This window comes from Chelonia mydas, chromosome 1 (genome assembly GCF_015237465.2).
Source record: "Chelonia mydas isolate rCheMyd1 chromosome 1, rCheMyd1.pri.v2, whole genome shotgun sequence".
Lineage (NCBI taxonomy): Eukaryota > Metazoa > Chordata > Testudines > Cheloniidae > Chelonia > Chelonia mydas.
In genome coordinates, this window is record NC_057849.1 from 148,942,004 (window position 1) to 148,965,480 (window position 23,477).

Genomic DNA, 23,477 nt, shown 5'->3' on the forward strand with positions numbered 1-23,477 from the left:
AGAGAGGAAGGATGGTCCAGTGGTTAGGGTGTTGGCTTGGGACTGTGGGCAAGTCACTTAGTCTCCCAGCTGTACAGTGGGGATGCCAGCACTTCCCTGCTTCACAGGCGTGGTGTGAGAATAAATTCATTCGAGTTTGGGAGGTGTTCAAATACCCTAGTGATAGGGGGTATATAAGTACCTAAGATAGACAAAAACACTCACCTTGGAAGCCCTTGTCCCAAAGAGACTGGGGATGCAGTAATGTTGTGCTTGTGGGGCTAAGGTTGTGGCCTTCACAGTGTTTTAGGTTCCCTGAAAGTGGTGTGGGAGGTGAGAGGCATCTCAGGGGTAGTGTGCAAAATGAAGAATCAAATTCTGGAGGCTGAAAAGGTTGTATCTCCCTTATGCCTGGCCAGCTGGTGGTGGTAGCTGGACTTTGAAGTATCTGTTCCTGGATAGTTGGAGCTGCTGTTGGTGTGGGGGATGTCCTGCATGGATGCGAGAAGCAGATTGCCTGGATGAACTGGGCTGAAAGAGTGAGGGAGGGCACTTGCCTCCCTTGCTCCCAATCAGCTGTTGGTGATTTTGGTAGGACACAGTCTTCCTTTTTCAGGGAGATGGACTGGATAACTGATAGGTCTTTTCTTTCTCTGATTCTATGATGCTTCTTGGTTGCAATTTCCAAATAGACTTTAAAAGCTGAATACTGTGAAATACATTTATCAAGGAGCACTGGGGGGTGGGGGAGTTAATTGTGGTGTCTGCTTCAAAGTTGAGAGAACCCTCTAGTTGTGTGTGTTTGGGTTACTGACAAAAATACTTCTGTCAGAACAGGGAAAAGCAGGGAATTAAAACAAGCAATTTCAAAAGTGTATCAGAGCAAACTAAATTAGTTTTTAAAGGTCTATTAAGAAACACCTATTCAGCCACTTTATAGTAATACAAAGCACTGCTCACCACTTCCTCAGCCATTTTAGTAGAAGGAATTGGATTGGGTGTATTTTTATAACCCTGACAGAGACAATGAAGATTACTTAGTCTCTTACCACTTCTAACTTTAATAAGCAACAGTAACCAATTATGTGGCTGTGCTTCTATAGCACCCTTGAGAAACATTGCTGCTGCCATGTAAAATGAACTGTGGCTCTGCTGGCAAATGAGAGAGTCTGAGGCGAAATGTTAGCTTTCCAAGCAATCTCTTGGTTTCAAGAATGTGCTCACAGTGTGTACAAGTTGAGTTACAGATTTTAATGGTTAGATTTTCATAGTTCCTTTGGCAAGGAGGACGAGATGGCCAAAATGTATAAGCGTGGCTGTCTGAAATTAGATATCCAAAGCCATATTTAGGCACCCAAGTTTGAAAATGTTGATCCAAGTTTCATACACCACATTTATTTGCTGGGCAATCAAAAACTATTATTTTTTCATTAAACTATAAATGTATTCTGTATAACTTTAAGGGAGAAAATAGTCCTGACTGTGTCTCTATATTTGCTCCTTCAAAATATCAGGGTAGCTCCATTGAAGTCAGTGGGGAGAGGGAAAGTCAAGGGAGCTACCCTGATTTATACCTGTGAAGGACTTGACCCTCTGTGGGTATGTCTACACCACCACTGGCAGTGAGCCTTGTAGACATACTCACACTAGCTTGGCTTGAGCTAGCATGCTAAAAATAGCAGTGTGAACTTAACAACATGGGTGGCAGGCTCAGGCTCTCAAGCCCACCCAATGCCATTGATCTGAGATTGGGTAGCTAGTTCAGGCCTCTGCCAGTGCTACCACATCTGCATGGCTAGTTTTAGCATGCTTGAGCCAAGCTAGCTTAATCTTGTCTATCTGGGAGGCTCACTACCAGCTGCAGTCAGACATACCCTTTGTCTGAAATTGAGTTGCCATGCAATAACTGGGAATCCATTGACAAATGTTAACAATTCTAACCCAAAACGTTTCCCTACGTGCCCAGTTGCCACTCTGTTCTCCTGGCCTGCATAAAAAGCTGTGAGACCGAGCTTGGAGGAGATAAGGGTCCGTTTGGTTTGGGAGAAAGACAGCAGTATTTTAGATCAGCATGTAGGGTGGGATTCTCAAAGCCCTAAGGGGAATTTGGATGCTGTCTTCCAATTTTCAAAACTTCTGCCTAAGAGATGTGGGTGGTCAGTTCCCATTAAAGCTAATGACAGCAGCTTTGAAAATGTCAGTGATAACCTTTATGTAACCCTTCTGCCAGGTGGAGCCAGCAGCAGCCAGGGCTGGGTTCAATATCCAGGGGTTTGAGCCCCCACCCAGTAACCTGGGAAAATTACACACCACCCCTGGGTGTCTCTGAGAGGCAATACTTCCCCACTCACAAGCACAGAATCTGAGTATAGATAAGAATCTTTTCATGAAAGGAGGGAAGTCATCCAACATTAATTAGGGAAAATGCCACAATCAGGATTCATAAACCTAAAACTGTGAGCAGGACACCCACCCCAGAGTGCATGGGGCAGTGTCTTCTGCCTTATGTTCTTAGGTTCTACAACCAACAGTTCCTTTTCTGTGCCCCTCTCTGCTCCCTCACCATACCCCACTCACAGTGATTGCCCTTGGTCAGTGAGGACCCAGAGTTCAGAGGTGCATCTGTATGAATTCACCTCCCATCCAGGGAAGAAGGCACCTTGCTTGCTCCACCATCTGAGCACTTCTGCACTGCTGGCCGCCCAGCCAGCTGCTCATTTTCGCTAGCCAGTCACCTTCTGTCACCTGCCTCTCTGCTATGATCTCTGCAGGTCAGTCTCTAAGAGCTGGGTGGAAGCTCAAGTGATTTTCAGCTCTTAGGCTTGACAGAAACGCTGTCCCCACAAGTGATTGTAAGCTTTGAACACTTAAAATACCAAAGGCTCCTAATGGAGCCTATTTAGCTCTATCTTTGAACAGTGGGGAGGAACAGGTTAAACTAGACCGGGGACACTTCAGGAGAGTCCACACCTCCTGGAAGGGATACCTGTCCCCACCTCTCTTACTTTTACAGGGGTCTGGCATTCGAGCCCCTGGCTTTACGAGGTCCTTTCAGTTGAGGGTGACCCCCTCATTTGGGACAGGTTAAGCATAGTTTTGCTCCCCTTTATTCATACAATCAAGACAACAAAATTGATAACATTTCATTACCTCTGCATTCAGTGCTAAAGTGATTTGTAACCCAACACCAGCCAACGTTGATCACTTTGAGCAACACCACTCTATCTGCTGGATATTTAGGCAGAGTAGGTGTGTTCATGTAAACACAGTTTGCTCCTGAAGTCTCTCCCCATCCCAGCTGGCTATCAGGGGAGAACTCATTCAGATTCTGCTTACATCTATAATGCTTGTTAAAACCCATGAAGTCTCCACATGACTCATAATAGGATGGTAACTTTCTGTTTGTTTGGGTTTTTTTCAATCTTTATCAAAAGCTAACATTCCTGTTAATCATCTGCTTTCAAGTTTCAGTTAATAGTTTTAGTTTATAATTACCTAAGGTGTAAGAATTAGGTAATTTACTAAAATGCAAATTCTATCTATCTATCTATCTATCTATCTATCTATCTATCTATCTATCTATCTATCTATCTATCTATCTATCTATCTATCTATCTATCTATCTATCTATCTATCTATCTATCTATGGAAATATAATTTCTTTGTTAAAATTTTATAATGCTGAAGAAAAAAGAACTATGAATTTAATCTTCTTGAAAATTTCCTGAATGACTTTTCTGGAAACCACATTTTTCTGTTTATTCAGCTGCTATGTTCAGCACAGACAGTGGTAGGACACGTTTCTTTCAATGTCCACAACCATGACTTGGAGCACTCAAAATACCAGTCAAAAAGTAGTTTTTATATATTTTTTTATATTTAATCAGTCCTTTGTCTGTCTGCTACGATTACCAACAAGGATGCAAATTAATATTACTAGTGGTGCGGATTAGTTGTTATGTAAACATGTCCATTAGAAACTGGACTGAGATCAGAAACTCAGCTCACTGAATAGCTAGTTAATGGTAGGAATAACTTGTGGTCACTATGGATTCTATGGATTCCTGATATTCTATGATTCTATGATTCTATGATTTGGGCTGAATTTAGTTGATGACTTAAAGGTTGAAGCCTCCATAACCCATAACTGGTATCCAAAGCCATCCAGTTTACATATTTATTTTCTTAAGATTGAAAAACACCTACTCCGTCCCTCCCTTGTTTCCCAACCTAAATACGTGTGTGAAGATGCCTAGCAGTAATAGCAGAATAGGGTAATTCAGATGTGCTACTGAGAATATAGGGTGCTTGGAAATCGACTTTGTAATGCAGTGCCCCACCATGTAAGGTAAAAATCCATTTTCTACTCTGGGGACATAGAAGCCTGGAGGTTTTACAGTTTTCAAACAGCTGAAAGGTGAACCAGAAGCGCCCTTTGTTCCTGGTGTACTGATTGTGACTGTGTAAAATTGTTGAAAGTGTGAATCAAAAATCTCTCGAGACTTGAGTTTGGGAGATGTGTTGACACAATCTTTCTTAAACAGAAAAATATGGAATAGAACCCAAGGAAGGAGTCAGATATACAGTTGACAGTAATATACAGTAATTGAATGACTCTTTCTTTCTTTGCGGTTAGGATTACCTGGACGAGATAGAGGAAGACCCTGATGACATAGTGGCCTCTCATTATCTAAAACATCGCAGACATTTGGCAAGTGGATTATCAACAGTAAGGTCTCCATTGGAAAACATCTAGAATTCCCTCATTCTTTCTCACTAAGCAGTTTCTTGCTGAAGTAGATGTGGGGTAATGACACAGAACACACACTGAGCATTCAGTTTCATTCAATAGATATTTTTTGTATTGATTCATATCCAGACCTCCTTTCCTACTGCTGTTTAGTAGCAACTTTGACTTCTTGGTGATTTTTCTGTTTGTTGTGATTTTAGTATCCCTATCTGTAAAGCTAAAATGCCATTCTCTGCCACCAGTACTGAAGCAGAGATCCATTGTTGTTTATAGTGTAGCTGTCCTCCCTGCACACTGATGACTTGAGACCTGATCTCCGGAGGTGTTGAGCACCTTGTCCAAAGTGCTGAGTGCCCTCACCTTGAAATGATCTCAAAAGAAGGTGTGGACGGGGCACTCAGTATCAGGCTCTTAACCGTCTTATTAACCGTCATTAATTGTAACTGTGATCTGTTTGGCAGATGCTGTATGTGAACAGTGAGAAATTTCAACATGAAAAAAAATGAGAGTAGGAAACCTGAAACATCTGGCCAATCTAGATGCTCTGTCAAAATGAGCAAATCTAGAATAGTTGGTACTGATATGAGGAGATAATGTGGCTTTAAAATAAAACCTCTGTCACTTGTAATGACCGTCCCATTATCAGAAGGACGTGTGATTTCCATCCACTGCCTGACTTCTGGCCACAGTCAGACAAGCCTATTCAGAAGTTAAAACATCTTTCACAAGACACCAAGGATAGCAAATGTCTATATTTATTTAAATTGTGCCAAACAGCGGAAAGGAAAATGCTCAGTCTTCTTTTTTAATAGTTTTGGTGAAGTGTAGCAATGGAAATTCCCTAAGTTCTGAGGAGTTGGGAAGGGGATAGAGGCACAATTTATTCTTTTGATAGAAAAGATTTTTATTGATAGTTGAGGTATAGCAGGCTTGTCTGGGGGCGACGGGGGAAGAGAGTAAACAATAGCCATTGCTCACGGGCTCCTGGCTAGGGTTGCCAACCCTCCAGAATTTCCCTGGTGTCTCCAGGAATTAAAGATTAATGTCATGTGATGAAACCTCCAGGAATACTTCCAACAAAAACTGGCAACCCTAGCTCCTGCTAAATGATGATGTGAGATACTACCAGGCCTGTACCTGGAGAGATTAAAAATAGGGATTTATAGTGTGCAACAAGCTCAGTTTTTCAGAGTTAGCCTAGAGAAATGGTTGATTTGAAGCCTCTTCATTTCATTGAAAGAGGATCCCACCCTGTTCTGTCTTTCCTGCCTTCTCATTGCAGTCTTTGGTGGGATTGTGAATGGTTGGGCTCACTCTGAAAAAACTGAACATTTTTTAAGCTCCCTGCAACATACAAGTGCTTTCATTTTATGCATTTGCATCGTGTGTCAGTAGCTTCATAACCCATATGGAGTTGGTACTAATGGTGACCCCAACTCCCCACATATATTCCATTCTCTATGCAACACAATCCCAGTGTGGCTCATAGGTTTCAAGTCATTTCATATGCATAGAGTAAGATATTTGGGGATCAGGTTTGCTGAAAGCATTTCTGCTTTCCATGAAAACTATTGTATATTTCTGCAACAGCTTTTCACTCCCAGGACACTTCACAAACTATAGACAGTGAACCAGATCCTTAGCCCTAAGAAGGCTGCTTTGTGCTATTCCAGGAGTGTAAAGCAGCCTTAGGTTTGTTTGAAGTGGCTAGCTGTGGATCCCCTTAAAGCAGAGGAATCCCAGATGGGATAGAGTTGGTGTAACCAGCACTACATAGTCAATTTATACTCCCTGAGATAGGAGTCATGCTGAGGGGAAGGGGCCTGAGTGGTGCACACTGCAGGAAACCATAAATTAGAGCCATCCTTAGGCTGTTTTAAGTCATTCCTGGGATTTGACTAACTGACTTCCCAGCTGTTCCAGGGATAGGGGGATTGCATACAGCCATCCTTGCCCACCCTCCCTTAGGTCCTGTGCCAGAATAGCTCTGTGGGACCCAAGATTGCAGCAAATATACACAGTGCCAATGGAATGCAGCAGTCTCTGGGTTGGAGGGTGGTAGCAAGGTGAACTAGTGATCAGGACATTTGATATAAAGGAAAGGGAAATTTTGGGCCATGACACTAGGAAATGAATTCTGTTTTGTGGCATGTGGTATTGTATTTTTAATGCCTCACAGAAAGCAGACAGAATTCCAGTAAAGGTCACCTCCAAAAGACTTGCGTTCAATTGTCAGCATGGAATTCAGCTTGTTGCTTTGGAAGGAGAAAGAGCTGGGTCAAACCCTTTATTCCAGGGTCTCAAGGAATTCAAGGAATCAGAGTTAAGAGACTTGGGCATGTCAGGCCAAATCAACCCTAGTAAGCAACTGTAACTCAATCAAAATCAGCTGAATTACACCCACTTAACCAAATTTGAATTTGACTCGTTGCCAACACATCTATAAAACCTATATAGCTTGCTAGTCTATAGGTTTTATAGATGAATTCCTTTCCTTGGTCTGAACTCTGAGACTGGAGTTGCAGGTGATCAATACTTCCCTTGGTAAGGGCCCTTAGGTGGTAACTTTATTTAATGAGCATTTTCCATGGTACTTTCAGCAGTAGGTTTTGTCTTCCTATATAGATTCCTTTTGACCTTTCTCCTAATCTAAATGCAGCTTTCCTGCTGCAGTAGAACTGAGATGATCTCATGCCTCAGTGCTCCTTTCCTCTTCACATCCACCCCAGCATGCTTATTAAAGTCACTGCATGCTATGTTAATGGAAAAGCTTCTATCAGCAAGCAGCTTTTCTTCCCCCCTAGAGTGGAACAGTTTTACTGGTCTATTTTGACCTACTCTGAATGTATGTTGTTGCTAATATTCCCCATCTCGAATGCTCACATTTTTCTGATTTTATTTAGTTTATTCTATGCATCTCATCCTTCAGCATTGTACAAATGCTGCGAGTAATTTGCTTGTTGCTGAGTTTTAGCCTTTGATAGTGAAACTAATGACTTTGTACTGTGGCACAGAATAATTCTATAAATGTCAAATGAACCCTAATTTTATAGAAATCTGAGTAAGGAGATTACAGTGTAGATAATTAGAGTGCCCTGAAAATCAAAACCACAGTACTTGGGCTGAAAGAAAAGAGAGGTTATTTTTCCTGGGTTCCACCACTGGACATAACAACTTGTCAGGATCATTGCATCGGTCTGATTCCTTGTTCCAGTGTCTTATATTTTACCCGTAAGATATAAAATGCTAGGATGATTAATACAGGCCTCAGATGTTGAGTAAAATGAAGCTCTGCACTCTGATGCTCTTAGTGGTATTTGAGACTTACAGTCATTACATAAGTAAGTTTTCGTTAAACAGCCACATTTATCATATTTAACACGACTCCCAGTGTAAATCCCACAAAACAAAAGACTTTTATTGTAAGAAGTGAAATATTTCAGTTGTTATAAAATGTTTTCTAAATTAGTCTTTGTTATTTTATTAAAGCAATTATTAGCAATGTAGGGATTTTCTGATTGAATTCCGGGCTCCACTGGAAAGAGACATTTCCTGGTGGTTTGGTTTTAGATTTGAGATATCAAGAATAAGCACACCAGTCCCTACTTTCCTTTCTTTGCTGCAGGACCTTAGCAAGATGTTTGGAGGATACAACCAGTAATGTCAGAAGAGGTTATAGCTTAAGCTGTGGCTCATACATTCTCCCTTGGTTGGTTCGAAGAGGAGCTTGTGATCAAGTTATAAACTCCTGTGACCTCACTGGTGAGATCCTTCAGACATCTTGCCAAGGTCTTTCAGCAACAAGAGGAAAACGGGCCCCTGATGTTCTTAATACTTCAGTTTAAAAAAAAAAACCCAAAAAGCATTTTTTTCACAAAATTTGGAGGCCAATTTTAAAGGAACAATAAAGGGTAAAACCAGAAAAAAAGTTTTTTGTTTTACACGTACCCTTAAAAACTCCCCAGAATTAACCTCTCAACCTACAAGTGTTCAGACAAGCTTGCTTTAATCACAATTCTAGTTTCTTATGCAGGCCCCAGTGCTGCAAACACTTGCATGCATGCTTATGTTTTCACACAAGACGCTCATTTCAATTGGAATATTCACATAGAGAGTTAACTAGTGTTTGCAGGATTTTTGGCCAAAATGAAAATCCCAGTCTGATGAGTCGGTGTTCACATTTAATTTGTTTGGTGCTACCTTAGTACAGCAGATTCTGTCTTCGTTTGTCACTAACCTGTATTCCTGCAGATAAGCAGGCGACACTTTTTCACTCATTATACAATTATACAATTCATTATTGGAGGGGGATTTAGGTATGGCTTGGTGCCTCACTGCTGTAAGTACTGTATCACTGTGGTTTTACACCACACTACCTACCTAGTCTGTAGAACTTGTCATTTCTTTTCTGAATTCTTCCTGCAGCTATCTAATGCTATTTTCTTTTGACCTTTGCATTGTCTTCCTGAAAGAACTTTCCTGAAGGCTCTGACAGGAAATGCTCCTACTTAAATGTACCTGAAGCAGATGGTGATACTGTGAGTTCTCTTGCTTCCTGTCAACTGCTTTTCTGACATTCTGCTTTTCTGATGTTCCCTCTTATTCCTTCTTTGTGCTGAGAACTCTTTCGGGGGTTTACCCAGGCTTTTTACATACAACAATTTAAAAACACCAAAAGTTAGATATGTTTTTGATTAATATTATTTAAAAGCCAGCAAAAAAATGTACACCAGAGTTTTAAAATGCCTCTGGTTTCTGCAATGTACAAACTGTCCTAATTTTTGTCTTACAAAGATTTAATTCTTTTCCAGTAGTTGTATTAGGGACAATTTTAAAAATTGTGAAACCTGCTTATGCTCTTAGAAATGCCCATGATGAGGTGACATTGCTTTATTAGGATATTGTATATGTTTTTGTGTCATTTCCATGATGGGGTTTCATATAATTTCCTCTGAAGCACCTGGTACTGACCACTGTCTGAGACAGCATGCTGACCTAGAGGGACCATTGGTTTGCCCCAGTATGGCAATTCTCTATTTCTGGGACTTGCTATGTGATCGTAGACAATTTACTTAACCCTCTGTGTTACTCAGTTGCCCCACTGGGAAATGGTGATCATACTAACTTTACCACCTTTATAAATCATTTTGAGTTCAACATATGAAGAAACACTGTGTAGGCATTTGAGATATTGTGATACCACTTACTTGATATAGAAAGGTAATTCTGTACGTCCTTTGATATCCTAGTTTTAATAGCAGGTTCAGCAGAACAGTAATTGGAGGGCTCTCATTGTTTGACAAAATTGGTTCTGGAAAGAGAATGATTGAGCTTCCAAGTTGTCTTCTTTTGGTCTTTATTTCAGACTAGCATTAACAGCATGATGAGTGTTTATAGTGAAACTGGGGACTATGGCAACGTGAAGGTCAGTGGGGAAATACTTCTCCACCTCAGCTACAGCTACAAAACGGGTGCCCTCAACATCCTGGTAAAAAACTGCAGAAACCTGGCCATAGCAGATGAAAAGAAGCAAAGAACAGATCCGTAAGCATAGAGAATTTCCTTCTTACCCTTTCCTAGAAGTGCTCTCAGTCTTACTGCACAGTTTGAATCTCTAGACTGCATGTGAGAACATATTGTAGCCCTACACTATGTGGACTGGTAACGGGATATGAAGCCTTTCACCTCTATGTCCCAAGTGATCAGAAGCCATAACACTCTGACTGCTTCGAGTCTCATGTGAAATGAGTTGGTGTTTTCAGTGTGTTTCCTAATGGGGGAGAGTTCATATGATTAACAGCCATTATTGCACTTGGAAATAATTGACATGCTTTTATTGGCAATTTGGGCAGAAGGGCCAGGGATCTGAATGGATACAGAGACTGAACTAATTTCTTACTGCTAGAGTCAAGGTTGAATGGGAAGGTTTGCTCTGTCTTTGATAGAAGACTTTATCCGCCAGAGGTGTTAGGGTGGTACCTTTATAGAACTCTAAATTCCCTTAATTTAAAATAGCCATTTCCTAGTAATAAAAACATAGCCAGAAAAAGCAACCTATAGAGTAGAAAGAAATTGCATCCTTCATCCTTCACTCCAAATATACCTCTTTCTAAAATCAAATATAAATCCTAAGTTCCACTGTATTCATTGCTCCTTTTTTTATAATTAAAAAAAATAGATACTGCACCACTACCGGAAAATAGAGTAATATGAACAATGGTCTGTATTTACCACTGTTAGTTCACTTTGACACCAGCGGAACTGCTGTGCAACTGGAGCAACACTATGGCGAATTGGGCCCACTCTGCAAACACAGCCTTACTGGTCTCCAAAGTAGGGGAAAGTTCAGCCCCTATGCGATGACAACAGAAAATAATCACTCCTGGATTAATTGTAATTTGCCTTTTTGGCCAATAGCATCTTCTTAGTGTGACCAGGATTCATCACTGAATTTGGTCTGCTGGTTGTAACATTAGCTTCCCCGGCCCGGGGCAAGTACTGACGGGGGGTGTGGCATGAATGCTGATCCATGCCCCCAGGCCAATAGCATGACAGTGTACAAACTAACTAGTGTTAATTGCATGGTCCTGTGAAAAGTCCCTATTAATGTCAGTCTTACCACAAAATAATGTTCCATAACTATCCTTAAATAGAACAAGAGCCAAGAGAATAATTGGCTATTATGTTAAAAGAAAAGGAGTACTTGTGGCACCTTAGAGACTAACCTGCTATTATGTTGTTCATTTTTAATAGTTTCTGCAAATATTTGTCATAAATGAACTAGGTAATTTATTTGAATGACTTTGCTTCTTTTTTCTGAATATCCATCGACAGATCATGACTTTCTCAAATCTGCTATTCAAAGTTACTTGACAAAACTTTACCTAAGTTTGTTTACTCTGATTTGCTATTTGAGTATGCTGCTTAGTTGTGATTGCTCACATAAACCACGCAGTATTGTTTATTTTACTTGACTGGAGGACTGTCACAATCGGTTTTCAGCTATCAATGCTCTATTAAAATTCAATCTTTGCCACCAATATTTGAGAATGCAAACTTAAAATGTAGGGCTTTTTCCCAAATATTCATGCTAGTAAAACTCATTTGCATGAAAGTCTGTAGAAAGTGAACACAAAAAGAGATGAACATGACCAAAGCAAATTCATTTTAGACTTCAACTGGAAATTACCAAATTTAATATCTGATTGCCTAAACAATGCAATGAGTGGTCAGTCTTTTTTGTTTCTCCCCCCCGCCCCCACACACATCTTTTTATGTCTTATTTCTTTAGTAATTGTGTGTACATCTACCCAGGTTTGTGGTAAACTATATGATAGTATATAAATAAAAAAGTCTAAAATATTTGAGAATTTTTTTATGTATTAATTGATCTCTATTAATAACAATTTCTAAAAATCTCTAACTCTATAAATATGTGAAGGTAGGCCAAAGGGTGAGTTTGTGTGTAATTTCAAGTTTTGCCTATTAGCAAATGTGGTCAATCAAAAATGTAAAAACTGCAACACAGGAAATTGCTAATAAAGTTATACGTATTTCTCAGGACTGTCAAATTACTTAAACTTTGCTCTTGTGATTATCTTGATGCCGTCAGAATCCTCTGTGCATTTGTGTGTTTGTAGACATGTAGCTCACTTTTGCCTGTTGACTGTATTCTCTCTAATATTTATGCATGGATTATTCTGCAAAAATTGATTTCCTGACTAACGCTCCTGGTGTAATTTTGCTAGGTGGCCCTCTCAGACTTGGTTGTTTTTATTCTCTGGTAATAATTTACTACTTAATCTGCAGCTATGTCAAAACATACCTCCTGCCAGACAAATCTCGCCAAAGTAAACGCAAGACCAAAATCAAAAGCAACACCACCAATCCAGAGTTTAATGAAACACTAAAGGTGAGAACACTGCCATGCCTGTAATCCATGCTGAACTTTGCCATTAAATTAATTTGTTTTTTATTTCATTTATTTATACCGTAAGCCAAACACTGGGAAATTGATTTTAAACCTGGGAAATGGTGCTAAAAATGGAAATATTTGAGTTAAAATATCTAGCTGTCATAGTGATTGTAGCTTTTGACTTCTCAGTATTGAGGGAGAGTTTTTATTTTGTTTTTCCTTTCCAGTTACAACATAACTTTTGCTAATCAACTATTGTATTTTTACTTTTGGAGATCTGTATCAGAATCATTGAAATCCTCTTTGTGACGGGTTGGACCCCCACTTCGGGGTGCCACCGGATATGCTGGGTCCCACTTCCAAAGTCTTATTGTACTGGGAAGTACTTCCAAGTCTTATTGTTCTTCCTAATGGCCCATTGAGGCTGATTACCTACTGTCTGGTGGGTGTTCCCCCAAGTACACACAGTTGTAATTGTTACATAGTCAATATTCCTAACTTCAGATACAGAAATGATACATGCATGCAGATTGGATAAACACATTCAGTAGATCATAACTTTTTCAATGACACCTCACATGACCCATCTTCCATAAAACATCTTAGTTATGCCATATTCATATCATAACGATATTTCTATGCAGAGTATGGGGTGTAATGTCACACCCTGTACAGTGAGTTTAGAACCAAATGATGGGAGTTTCTAAAGTAGCTAAATTACCTCACAAGTCCCATTGAAAGTAAATGGGATTTATACTCCGAAGTCCTTCAGATACTTTTGAAAATCCCACCCCAAATACTTAAACAGGGTTTTTTTTTTCTATAGCGGCTAATAAAAATGTGCTCAAATAAGTTTCCTGTTGTAGGGGCTAATTTAACTTCTGTGGCCAGCGTAGTTTGCGTAATCTGGCTATAAAATCATTTCACAAACTACAGTATATACACGTGGTCTGGCCAGATTGTTTACCAAGGGGGGACCTGTTTTATAGCATCATTTGCAAAATGGTTTATAGTATAGTTGGGTCTGGTCTGCAGTGGAGAAAAGTGAGTTAGTATCCATCTAGCAAAGATCACATTTAACGCTGTTCTCTAGGACAATCCTAACATGGCTTTCGAACTTTGTGTAGATGGGGCCTAACACTCTTATGAAATGTTATATATGTTCTGACAAAGGCTTGTGGGTAAGAGCTAAATAGCTAGATTCAATAGCAGAAGAACTGTTTGTCCTAACTGTTCCCATTACTGTAATTTAAAAACGGTCTTAGAATCGATTCTTTTGGCCTTTTCAGGCCATCAAGGCAAAGTCTCATCATTCTAATTGGATAACTGCTGGCCTCTTACAATCTGCTAGTTAATATATATTTTAATTGTGAGCACTTGTAACCATTTGGGCTTTTGAAAAACTGTGGCGATACTTTACTGAGAAGCGGGGACATTTTAGAAAGTTCATTACGCTGCTCCCAACTTTTTTTTATAAAGGCTCTTTGTTGTAGAATAGACTTTTATCTTAATTGTTCTATTTAATTACCGTGGAAGCCACGGTGTAAGAATTAAATAAAGGTTATTTTAAGAAGTTCCTTTTGTAGTAAAAACTATCTGGTAAAGAAATAATACAGACAAGTGACAACAACAACAAAAATAATGTAAATAGATAAATGCAGACTGTATGGTGAACAGTTATCCTTTATAGATCTCTCTTGAATAATAGCCTTCTGCAATTGTATTGATTTTCACTTGTAAGGAAAACAAATGTCTCTTCCGTGCTTCATTTGTCAGCTACCATATACTTTATGAAGATAAGGTTGTATGTTTTTTATATAATGTCATTATGGAACTGGACTTGACTCTCATTAAATAGATCCTCCACTCTGTTTGTCTTTCAATAGTATGTCATCAGCCATACACAGCTAGAGACCAGGACCCTCCAACTTTCTGTTTGGCACTATGACAGATTTGGGCACAACAGCTTTCTTGGGGAGGTGGAAATTCCTTTGGACTCCTGGAATTTTGAAAATCAGACAGATGAATGGTTTGTGCTCCAACCCAAGGTGAGGCTCTCCAGTTTTAGTGGAATAACAGTAAAGCAAGATCAATTAAGTTTTGTTTTTGTTTTTTCCAACTGAAGTGTGGCTGTAAAATGATGTATTTCTAATAAACTACTTCTGGGATGGACCTGTGAAAGGAATAACACTTCTAACAAACCAACACATACTGTCTATGTCAGTATATGTGAATGCCTATTCAAAACCAAACCTATTAAAAGAATAAACATACACATGCATCCAATAATAGACACAATCAAAAGGGACCTGTTAAAGAAATAGCACATGAAACAATGGATCTTTCTCAATCACCTGCTAAAGGAATAGACCTTTCTTCATGCATCAGTTTTAAGCATTTAACAATTTTCTGTGGTAGTGAGGTTTGGCATTGCTCTTTTATTCATATTGAATAAACAGGTAGGTATAGCATCATGCTATTTGGTACACAAAACAGTAGCTCTATGGAATATGGCATCTAGAGTGCTTAACTAATGGGCTATGTCTTCTGGCACTTATGGGATCCCTCACTGGGGAGGGCTAAAGTGTTTGTTTTTGGAATTGGAACAACTTTAAAGAGCTGTTTATAAACGTTAAGATTATATGCTTCTAAAATGCTTGCTGTTATACCAGCCAGAATCCTAGAGCCCTGTGCAGACACCTGCTTTATATCTACAGCTATAAAGCGGATCTCCAAGGAGCTCCAGGGCTCTGTCGGGAATGGTAGTGGCGAAAGTAGCCGCACGCCAGGCCACCACTCACAGGACCCAGCGCCCTGTGCGGGCAGCTTCTCTGGCGTGGCTGTACCACTGGACCAGGCTCACTGGCTTGCACGCTCCTGGGCAAGCTGCTGCAGCATGAAACAATCTCACTCAGATCTGTCAGATACATGATGTGATTTACAATTGTTACGCTTGAGCAAGGGAGCTAAAGTAAGGGAGCATCTTAATCTTTTAGGCTCCCTTTCGCTACAAAGAAGGGAGCAAAAGCTCATTAAGCGTGCAGAGATCAGGCTGGAGGTGGTGGTTTTGAGTAGAGCTGTGTGAGTAACCAATTTTTGGTTCAGCCACCAAACCAAATTAAAAAAAAAATAAAAATCATTTCAGACTGGCCTGAAACAACTTTTTTTTCAGATTTTTTCAAGTTGAAAAATTTAGTATTGGGCTGAACAGAACATTTCGTTTGACCCAAAACAAAATCTTTTGTTTTGATTTTGGGAGGTTAAATGGTTTTTAATATTTTTTTAAATAAAATTGAGGGAAATTGTGAAACAAAACAAAAAGTCACAATGTTTCAACATTTCCCCGCCCCCCAAACCGTTTTTCCTTGACTGAAATAATTCACAGAAATTGACCCCAATTTGCAAATTGTTTTTGGTCAATCTGAATCTGCATTTTTTTATTGAAAAAAGTAGTTGCACAGAAAACTTTGCCCAGCTCTAGTTCTGAGCTGTTCCCCGCTCCATTTACATGCTAGCAGCCCCTGCCGAAACATGAGCAATTGTTGGTGGAGAAAGGCTATTGGGCGTGCAGAGATAAGGAGAAGGGCCTCTGTGGGGAATGCTCCCTTCAGAAAATAAAGAACAAAATGCTACTAAATCAAGTGTGAGGTAATGCTGAGAGAACTAAAAGAAGCAGTTCTGGCAGCTCCAGGTGACTCGACTGCATAGATCTTGATACTGATAGGGCTGGTGCAGGAAGTGGCCATGCCACGTTGCCATCTCACATGTGAGAATCGGTCCCTTCTTTTTATACACTTTCCACTTGCAAAAGCAGAGGGGAAGGACATCCCTTATCACTCAAGTTTGCAAATGGGATGACTGGCTTCTGTATCTTGCCCTGCGTCATAACCCCCAAAGGGCATGGTCTGCCCAGATGGGGCATGCCTTGTTCCCCAGATGGCTAGTGCTCATTCTTCTTCGAGTAGTGTCCCTATAGGTGCTGCACTGTAGGTGTTCCTTGTGTTCATGCGCCGCTGATGGGAGAAATTCGGTAGCAGTGTCCATTAGGCCCGCACATGCGCTGTCTCTCCTCGTGCTTCGCCATGAGGCTAACCAGTGCACCCAGGCTAACTCTCCTCAGTTCCTTCTCAACCGCCCCTGGCTAGAGACGGAGCTATCTGCAGTCCATTTGTGATCATTATCTTCATTAACCTCTCTATAGTTAGTCTCCCTAATCTTAGTTGTAGTTTTCTTCTTCTTCTTTTACTTTTCGTGAACAAACACAAAAACCAATAACAAAAAAAGACTTTATTTTTTCCCCCTCCCTTTTTTTGTCAGGACCCCTTCCCCCAACAGGATATGCCCAGTTCACTGGGCTTCAAGAAGTGCCTCTCCTGCAAAGAGGCCACCCCCGTGGCAGACAAGCACTCCCAGTGCATACTCTGCCTTGGGGAAGGCCATGTTCTATAGAAGTGTGGTCTCTGCCAGCAACTCAGACTCAGGTCTTGAAAGGGCAAGGAATTAAGACAGAAGATTATCTTCATGGAGGCAGCCCTCTAACCCTCCCCAGACCCGCGCTGAGAGTCATCTGGCAGACGTGAGTCTTCCCCACAGCTCTCACCATCCAAGGACTGTGGGTTGAAGAAATCAGCTGCAGACCCCTCTCGTAAGTCATCAAAACAGAGAGCGTGAAGTCCCAGCGTGAGCCCTGAACTAGCCATAAGAGATCCTTGGCACACTCGGTACCCTTGGTACCGTAGGCACCGAGACAATCCCAGCCTGGAACCCATGGCTCACAAAAATTTGTAGCGACAGGTGCCGTTGATGTGCCTAATGACCTGATGTCAATGGTACTGAAGGCCAAAGATAGGAGCCAGCACTCCACCAAAAAGATGCTGATAGTATGCACTGTACCACCGGCACCATCATCATTATTAGTTAAATTGGAAAAGATGGGATCAATATGAAAACTGAAAAGTGGATAAGGAATTGTTTAACAGGGAGACTACAGCGGGTCCTACTGAAAGGTGAACTGTCAGGCTGGAGGGAAGTTACCAGTGGAGTTCCTCAGGGATCAGTTTTGGGACCAATCTTATTTAATCTTTTTATTACTGACCTCGGCACAAAAAGTGGGAGTGTGCTAATAAAGTTTGCGGATGATACAAAGCTGGGAGGTATTGCCAATTTAGAGAGAGACCGGGATATCATACAGGAAGATTTGGATGACCTTGTAAACTGGAGTAATACTAATAGGATGAAATTTAATAGTGAGACGTGTAAGGTTATGCATTTAGGGATTAATAACAAGAATTTTAGTTATAAGCTGGGGACGCATCAATTAGAAGTAACGGAGAAGAAGAAGGACCTTGGAATATTGGTTGATTATAGGATGACTATGAGCCGCCAATATGATATGGCCGTGAAAAAAGCTAATGAGGTCTTGGGATGCATCAGACAAGGTATTTCCAGTAGAGATAAGGAGGTTTTAGTACCGTTATACAAGGCACTGGTGAGACCTCACCTGGAATACTGTGTGCAGTTCTGGTCTCCCATGTTTAAGAAGGATGAATTCAAACTGGAACAGGTACAGAGAAGGGCTACTAGGATGATCCGAGGAATGGAAAACCTGTCTTATGAAAGGAGACTCAAGGAGCTTGGCTTGTTTAGCCTAATCAAAAGAAGGTTGAGGGGAGATATGATTGCTCTCTATAAATATATCAGAGGGATAAATACCAGAGAGGGAGAGGAATTATTTAAGCTCAGTACCAATGTGGACACAAGAACAAATGGATATAAACTGGTCATTGGGAAGTTTAGACTTGAAATTAGATGAAGGTTTCTAACCATCAGAGGAGTGAACTTTTGGAATAGCTTTCCAAGGGAAGCAGTGGGGGCAAAAGACCTATCTGACTTTAAGATTAAACTCGATAAGTTTATGGAGGAGATGGTATGATGGGATAACATGATTTTGGTAATTAATTGATCTTTAAATATTCATGGTAAATAGACCCAATGGCCTGTGATGGGATGTTAGATGGGGTGGGATCTGAGTTACTACAGAGAAGTCTTTCCTGGGTATCTGGCTGGTGAATCTTGCCCATATGCTCAGGGTTTAGCTGATTGCCATATTTGGGGTCGGGAAGGAATTTTCCTCCAGGGCAGACTGGAAGAGGCCTTGGAGTTTTTTCTCCTTCCTCTGTAGCATGGGGCACGGGTCACTTGCTGGAGGATTCTCTGCTCCTTGAAGTCTTTAAACCACGATTTGAGGACTTCAATAGCTCAGACATAGGTGAGAGGTTTTTCGCAGGAGTGGGTGGGTGAGATTCTGTGGCCTGCGTTGTGCAGGAGGTCGGACTAGATGATCATAATCGTCCTTTCTGACCTTAATATCTATGAATCAAGGCCCCATCCAACACTGGAGGGATTGGTGCAGGCAAGATCTCCAACCCCCTTGGTATCTCTGATGGCACCGAGTTGGCTGGCACCACCAGAATTCCGGAACTTGAGGGACCTCCAATGTATCCAAGTATCCAACATACAAGCGTCTCCTCTTCTCAGCACCAGTGCCTCATCATCAAGTCTTTCAGCAAAGGAATCTTCTCTGCTGCCCTGCCACACACCTCTGCTCTCTAGTGGAGACTCGGACAGCAAGCCAGAGGAGACTGCTTACCGTTACTCCTTTCATGATTCCTATGCTGCCCACTACCAAGAGGCCCCCCGGAGCATACCCTCAGACAGTCCCACCACCGCCGTGGTACAGCCAACCCCGGGCACCATAGCCACTCTCCATACCACCACCCCAGTGGCCATACTGAGATCCCTGGGCTGCATATTGCCCTCATGCCTCTCAGGTGTATAGCCTTCTCTGTGAATCAATGAGATGTTCTCACTCAGCCACAGCATTCAGAACCTCCAGAGGAGATTGTGGAGGAACAGTGTGGCGGCACTGAGGAAGAGAGAACTCCGAGGCCCAATATATCCTCTTACTCCCCAGATGAGGCTGTCATGCCTCCGTCATCGTCCTTGGCTGATGGCTTTTGGCTTTTCCGGGATGTGGCAAAGGGGGTGGCAGATACAATGCAGAGCCCCTTGGAGGAAGTCTAGGACATCCATAATCAGCTCCTTGATGTACTACATTCCTGCTCATCCTCTAAAATAGCCCTCACTGTTAACAAAGCTCTCCTGAAACCTGCTAAAACCATTTGCAGACACCAGCATCCGTGGCGCCCACTTGCAAGAGCCAAACAAAATATTATGTACAGGCAAAGGAGACAGAATGCCTCTTCTCCCACCCTCCCACCAATTCCATCATCATTGACATTGTGAACTCTCGGGGCTCTCAACACCAAATGAAGTCCCCTCCCTATGACAGGGATTGGAAGCGTTTGGACGTCTTTGGGAGGAAAGCCTATTCTTTGACCATGCTATGGTTTCAAATCGGCAATTACCAAATCTGGATGGTGAAATATGACTACGGCAATTATTTGAAACTAAGCAACTTTATTGATCAGCTTCCTGAGTCACAACGTGACCAGTTCAAAGCTGTCGTCCAGGAGGGTCAGCTAGACAGTGCTACAGTCTGCCCTCAATGCAGCTGACACACCATCCCGGTCCATCTCCAGTGGTAGATAGGCATCCTGCGTCATTGTTACACCTTTCAGGCTTCCCCAAAGAGGTGCAGTCAACCACTGAAGACCTTTCCCTTGAAGGCACAAACCTCTCTGTGGACAAGATGGACACTTCTCTTCATATCCTGAAAGTGTCTAGGGCGCTCATTGGGTATCTATATGCCTGGACAAATTAGGAAATTTAGTCTGCAGCCCCAACACAAACCATACACATCCCAGTACCAAACTCAGTGCTATTACAAATCGCAGAGGAAAAAAATCTAAGTTCCCTAGTCATCCTCCATGTGGCCCATAGTCTTCCAAGCACCAATTTTGTCGTGTTGGTCAAAGCGTTGACAGACCATTCCCCCCCAACTGCAACAGCTGACCGCTGCTTCCCACCCATTCAGCAACCATCTTGCAACATTTCTCAGCACCTGGGAATGCATAACATTGGACCAATGGGTTCTGGAAATTGTTTGCCATGGGTATTCTATCCATTTTACCTCCTTATCCCCTCCACAACCTCTTCATCATTCCTCTTCAGGGACCCTTCTCACAAGAGTTTTCTATGACGACAGAGATCGTCTCCTCCTGTTAGGAGCCATAGAACCAGTACCTCAACATCTACGAGGCAAAGGTTTTTACTCTTGTAATTTCCTAATACACAAAAGGAAGGGAGTTTGGAGACCCATATTAGACCTCGGAGCTCTCAACAGGTTTGTCAAAGCTCAAAAATTCAAGATGGTCACACCAGGAAGGATTATTCCAACGTTGGAACAAGGAGACTGGTTTTTGGTCCCTGACCTTCAGGACGCCTACTTCCATCTCTCAATCCTACCATCTCACAGACGGTTCCTCAGATTTACCCTGGGATAAAACCATTACCAGTACAAGGTACTCCCCTTTGGGCTATCATCCACCACGAGAGTATTCTTCAGGGTTCTCTCAGTAGTGGCAGTGCACTTATACTCCCAAGGGATCATGATTTAACCTTACCTGTACGATTCCCTCCAAGAGACTTACCGAGTCACCAAATCTGCAATAAACTTGTTCATGGAGCTGGGCCTCCAGATCAACGTCCAGTAATCAACCCTCGTTCTGGTGCAGCACCTAGAATTTATAGGTGCTGACCTTGGCTTGCTACAGGTCAGAGCTCTCCTACCTCAACACAGGTTCCTCTCCTTGGCCACATTTGTAGAGACCATTTGAAACAGATGTGGCCTTCAACTCTTAGGGCATATGGCAGTGGGCACAGCTGTAATACCACATGCCAGGTTTCACATGTGATGCCTCCAGATGTGGTTCAACCCGTGTCACTACTCACTCAGGTGAAAAACTTCTTAGCCTGGTAAAAGGGCCCAGCCAATGTTTGCAGGGGGATCCCTTTTTCACAAACGCTCCTGCCACTGCTTCTCACCACTGACACATGGCTAATAGGATGGGGTGCCCATCTAAATGATCTCACAACACTTGGCAGGTGCTCATCTACAATGATCGCTTAAGGAGGTTGATGTGAAGGGATGACCGCGGTCAGGAATGCCTGTGCCCATTTCCTGCCACCGATCAAGGGAACACTCCCGAGAGTCCTAACAGACAACATAGCCTGTATGTACTACATCAGTCAACAAGGGGGAGCCCAGGTCACCCTCCCTCTGTGCAGAGGCAATGAAACTATGGAGCTGGTGCATCTCCCATGATGTTATACTGTCTGCGGCCTACCTCCCGGGAACACAAAAATCAATAGTGGACAGTCTCAGTCCCCAGTTTCCCACACGAGCATGAGCGGGAGATAGACCCGGCAGTACTTCGCCCAATCAGTCAGTGGGGGACGCCAACCACAGACCTGTTCGCCATTCACCTAAACAAGAAATGTCCACGCTACTGCTCCAGAGCAGGGATAGGCCAACATTCCCTGGGTGATGCTTTCCTCCTCTCTTGGGACAGAGACCTTCTCAATGCCTTTCCTCCCTTTCCCCTACTGTTGAAAGTCCTGTTAAAAATAAAATGAGGAGGCGCACATGTTGTACTGATCGCTCCCACTTGGCCAAGACAGACCTGGTACCTTTACCTGTCACAGCTCACAAAGTGCCTGCCGATCTCTCTCCAATCCACTCGGTACCTCCTCTCGCAGAACAAAGGGCACACTCTACATTCCAGCCTGGGAATTTTTCTTCTCAAGGCGTAACTCCTTCATGGTTCCAATATCTGGAGAACTCCTGCTCAAAGAAGGTACAAGAGGTATTACTACACAGTAGAAAGTTCTCAACATGCCATACTTCCCTGCGAAAATGGCCCAGGTTCTGGATTTGGTGTACCTTCCAACAAATGTCCCTGACATCCGCAGCTCTTCTGAAGATCCTTGACTGACCCTAAAAAAGAGCAGGACTATTTCTCAGCTCCTTGAGTCTACCTCACAGCTGTAGCAACCTTCCATCAACAAGTAGAGGGCTACTCAGTGCTATTACACCCAACTACTAAAAGATTCCTCAGGGGTACAGTAAACTTTTTACCACACCCCCGACTTCCTAGCCCTGGTATTGAAAGGACTGACTAGGCCTCCCTTCAAACCTATGGCCAGCTCTTTTCTTACATACCTCTCAGTAAAAATGATCTTCCTGATAGCAGTCACCTTGGCTAGGAGAATAGGAGAAATAGTGGCTCTGATGGCAAATCCCTACATGGTATTCTTTCGGGACAAGGTTACACTCAGGACACATCCAAAATTAATCCCCAGGGTAACCACCCTGTTCCACATGAACCAATTGATTCACCTTCCAACCCTCATGAGACAACAGAGAGGCTATATTACACACTCTAGATGTCCGGAGAGCCCTAGCCTTCCACCTGGCTAGGACGAAGGGTTTCAGGAAGTCCACTAGACTTTTTGTCTCTGTTGCTGAAAGATCCAAGGGCTCAGCAATATCAGCCCAAAGACTCTCCAAATGAGTCTCGAACTGCATTAGACAATGTTACCAAGTTCGCAACATGACCCCTCCAGATACTATTTGTACACACTTCACGAGGCCCATCGCCTCATCCGTCACCTTCTTCAAGAAAGTCCCCATCTCAGAAATCTGTAGAGCGGTGACATTGGCATCAGTCAACACCTTCTTAGAGCATCATGCAATCGCTAGAGACTCTGCCTCCAATGCCATCTTCGGCTCCACAGTGCTGTCATCTCTAACTGACCAGACTCCAGAGCCCCCCAGCCCTCTAGTTGGGATATTGCTTGGGAATCACGTAA

General features: G+C 42.2%; 1 protein-coding gene across 7 annotated transcripts in view; it reads left to right on the forward strand.

The window, feature by feature from the left end:
- Positions 1-23,477, forward strand: part of SYTL5 (synaptotagmin like 5) — a 161,733-nt gene that overhangs the window by 127,592 nt on the left and 10,664 nt on the right. For 4 of the 7 annotated variants that reach the window (XM_037902273.2, XM_037902280.2, XM_043538036.1 and 1 more), the window contains exons 10-14: positions 4,616-4,708; positions 9,202-9,267; positions 10,095-10,273; positions 12,539-12,641; positions 14,531-14,692. In XM_037902273.2, coding sequence (XP_037758201.1) covers positions 4,616-4,708; positions 9,202-9,267; positions 10,095-10,273; positions 12,539-12,641; positions 14,531-14,692 — 603 coding nt within the window. The remainder of the gene's footprint in view (positions 1-4,615; positions 4,709-9,201; positions 9,268-10,094; positions 10,274-12,538; positions 12,642-14,530; positions 14,693-23,477) is intronic. The other 3 variants (XM_037902284.2, XM_043538038.1, XM_043538037.1) reach the window with 1 other exon arrangement.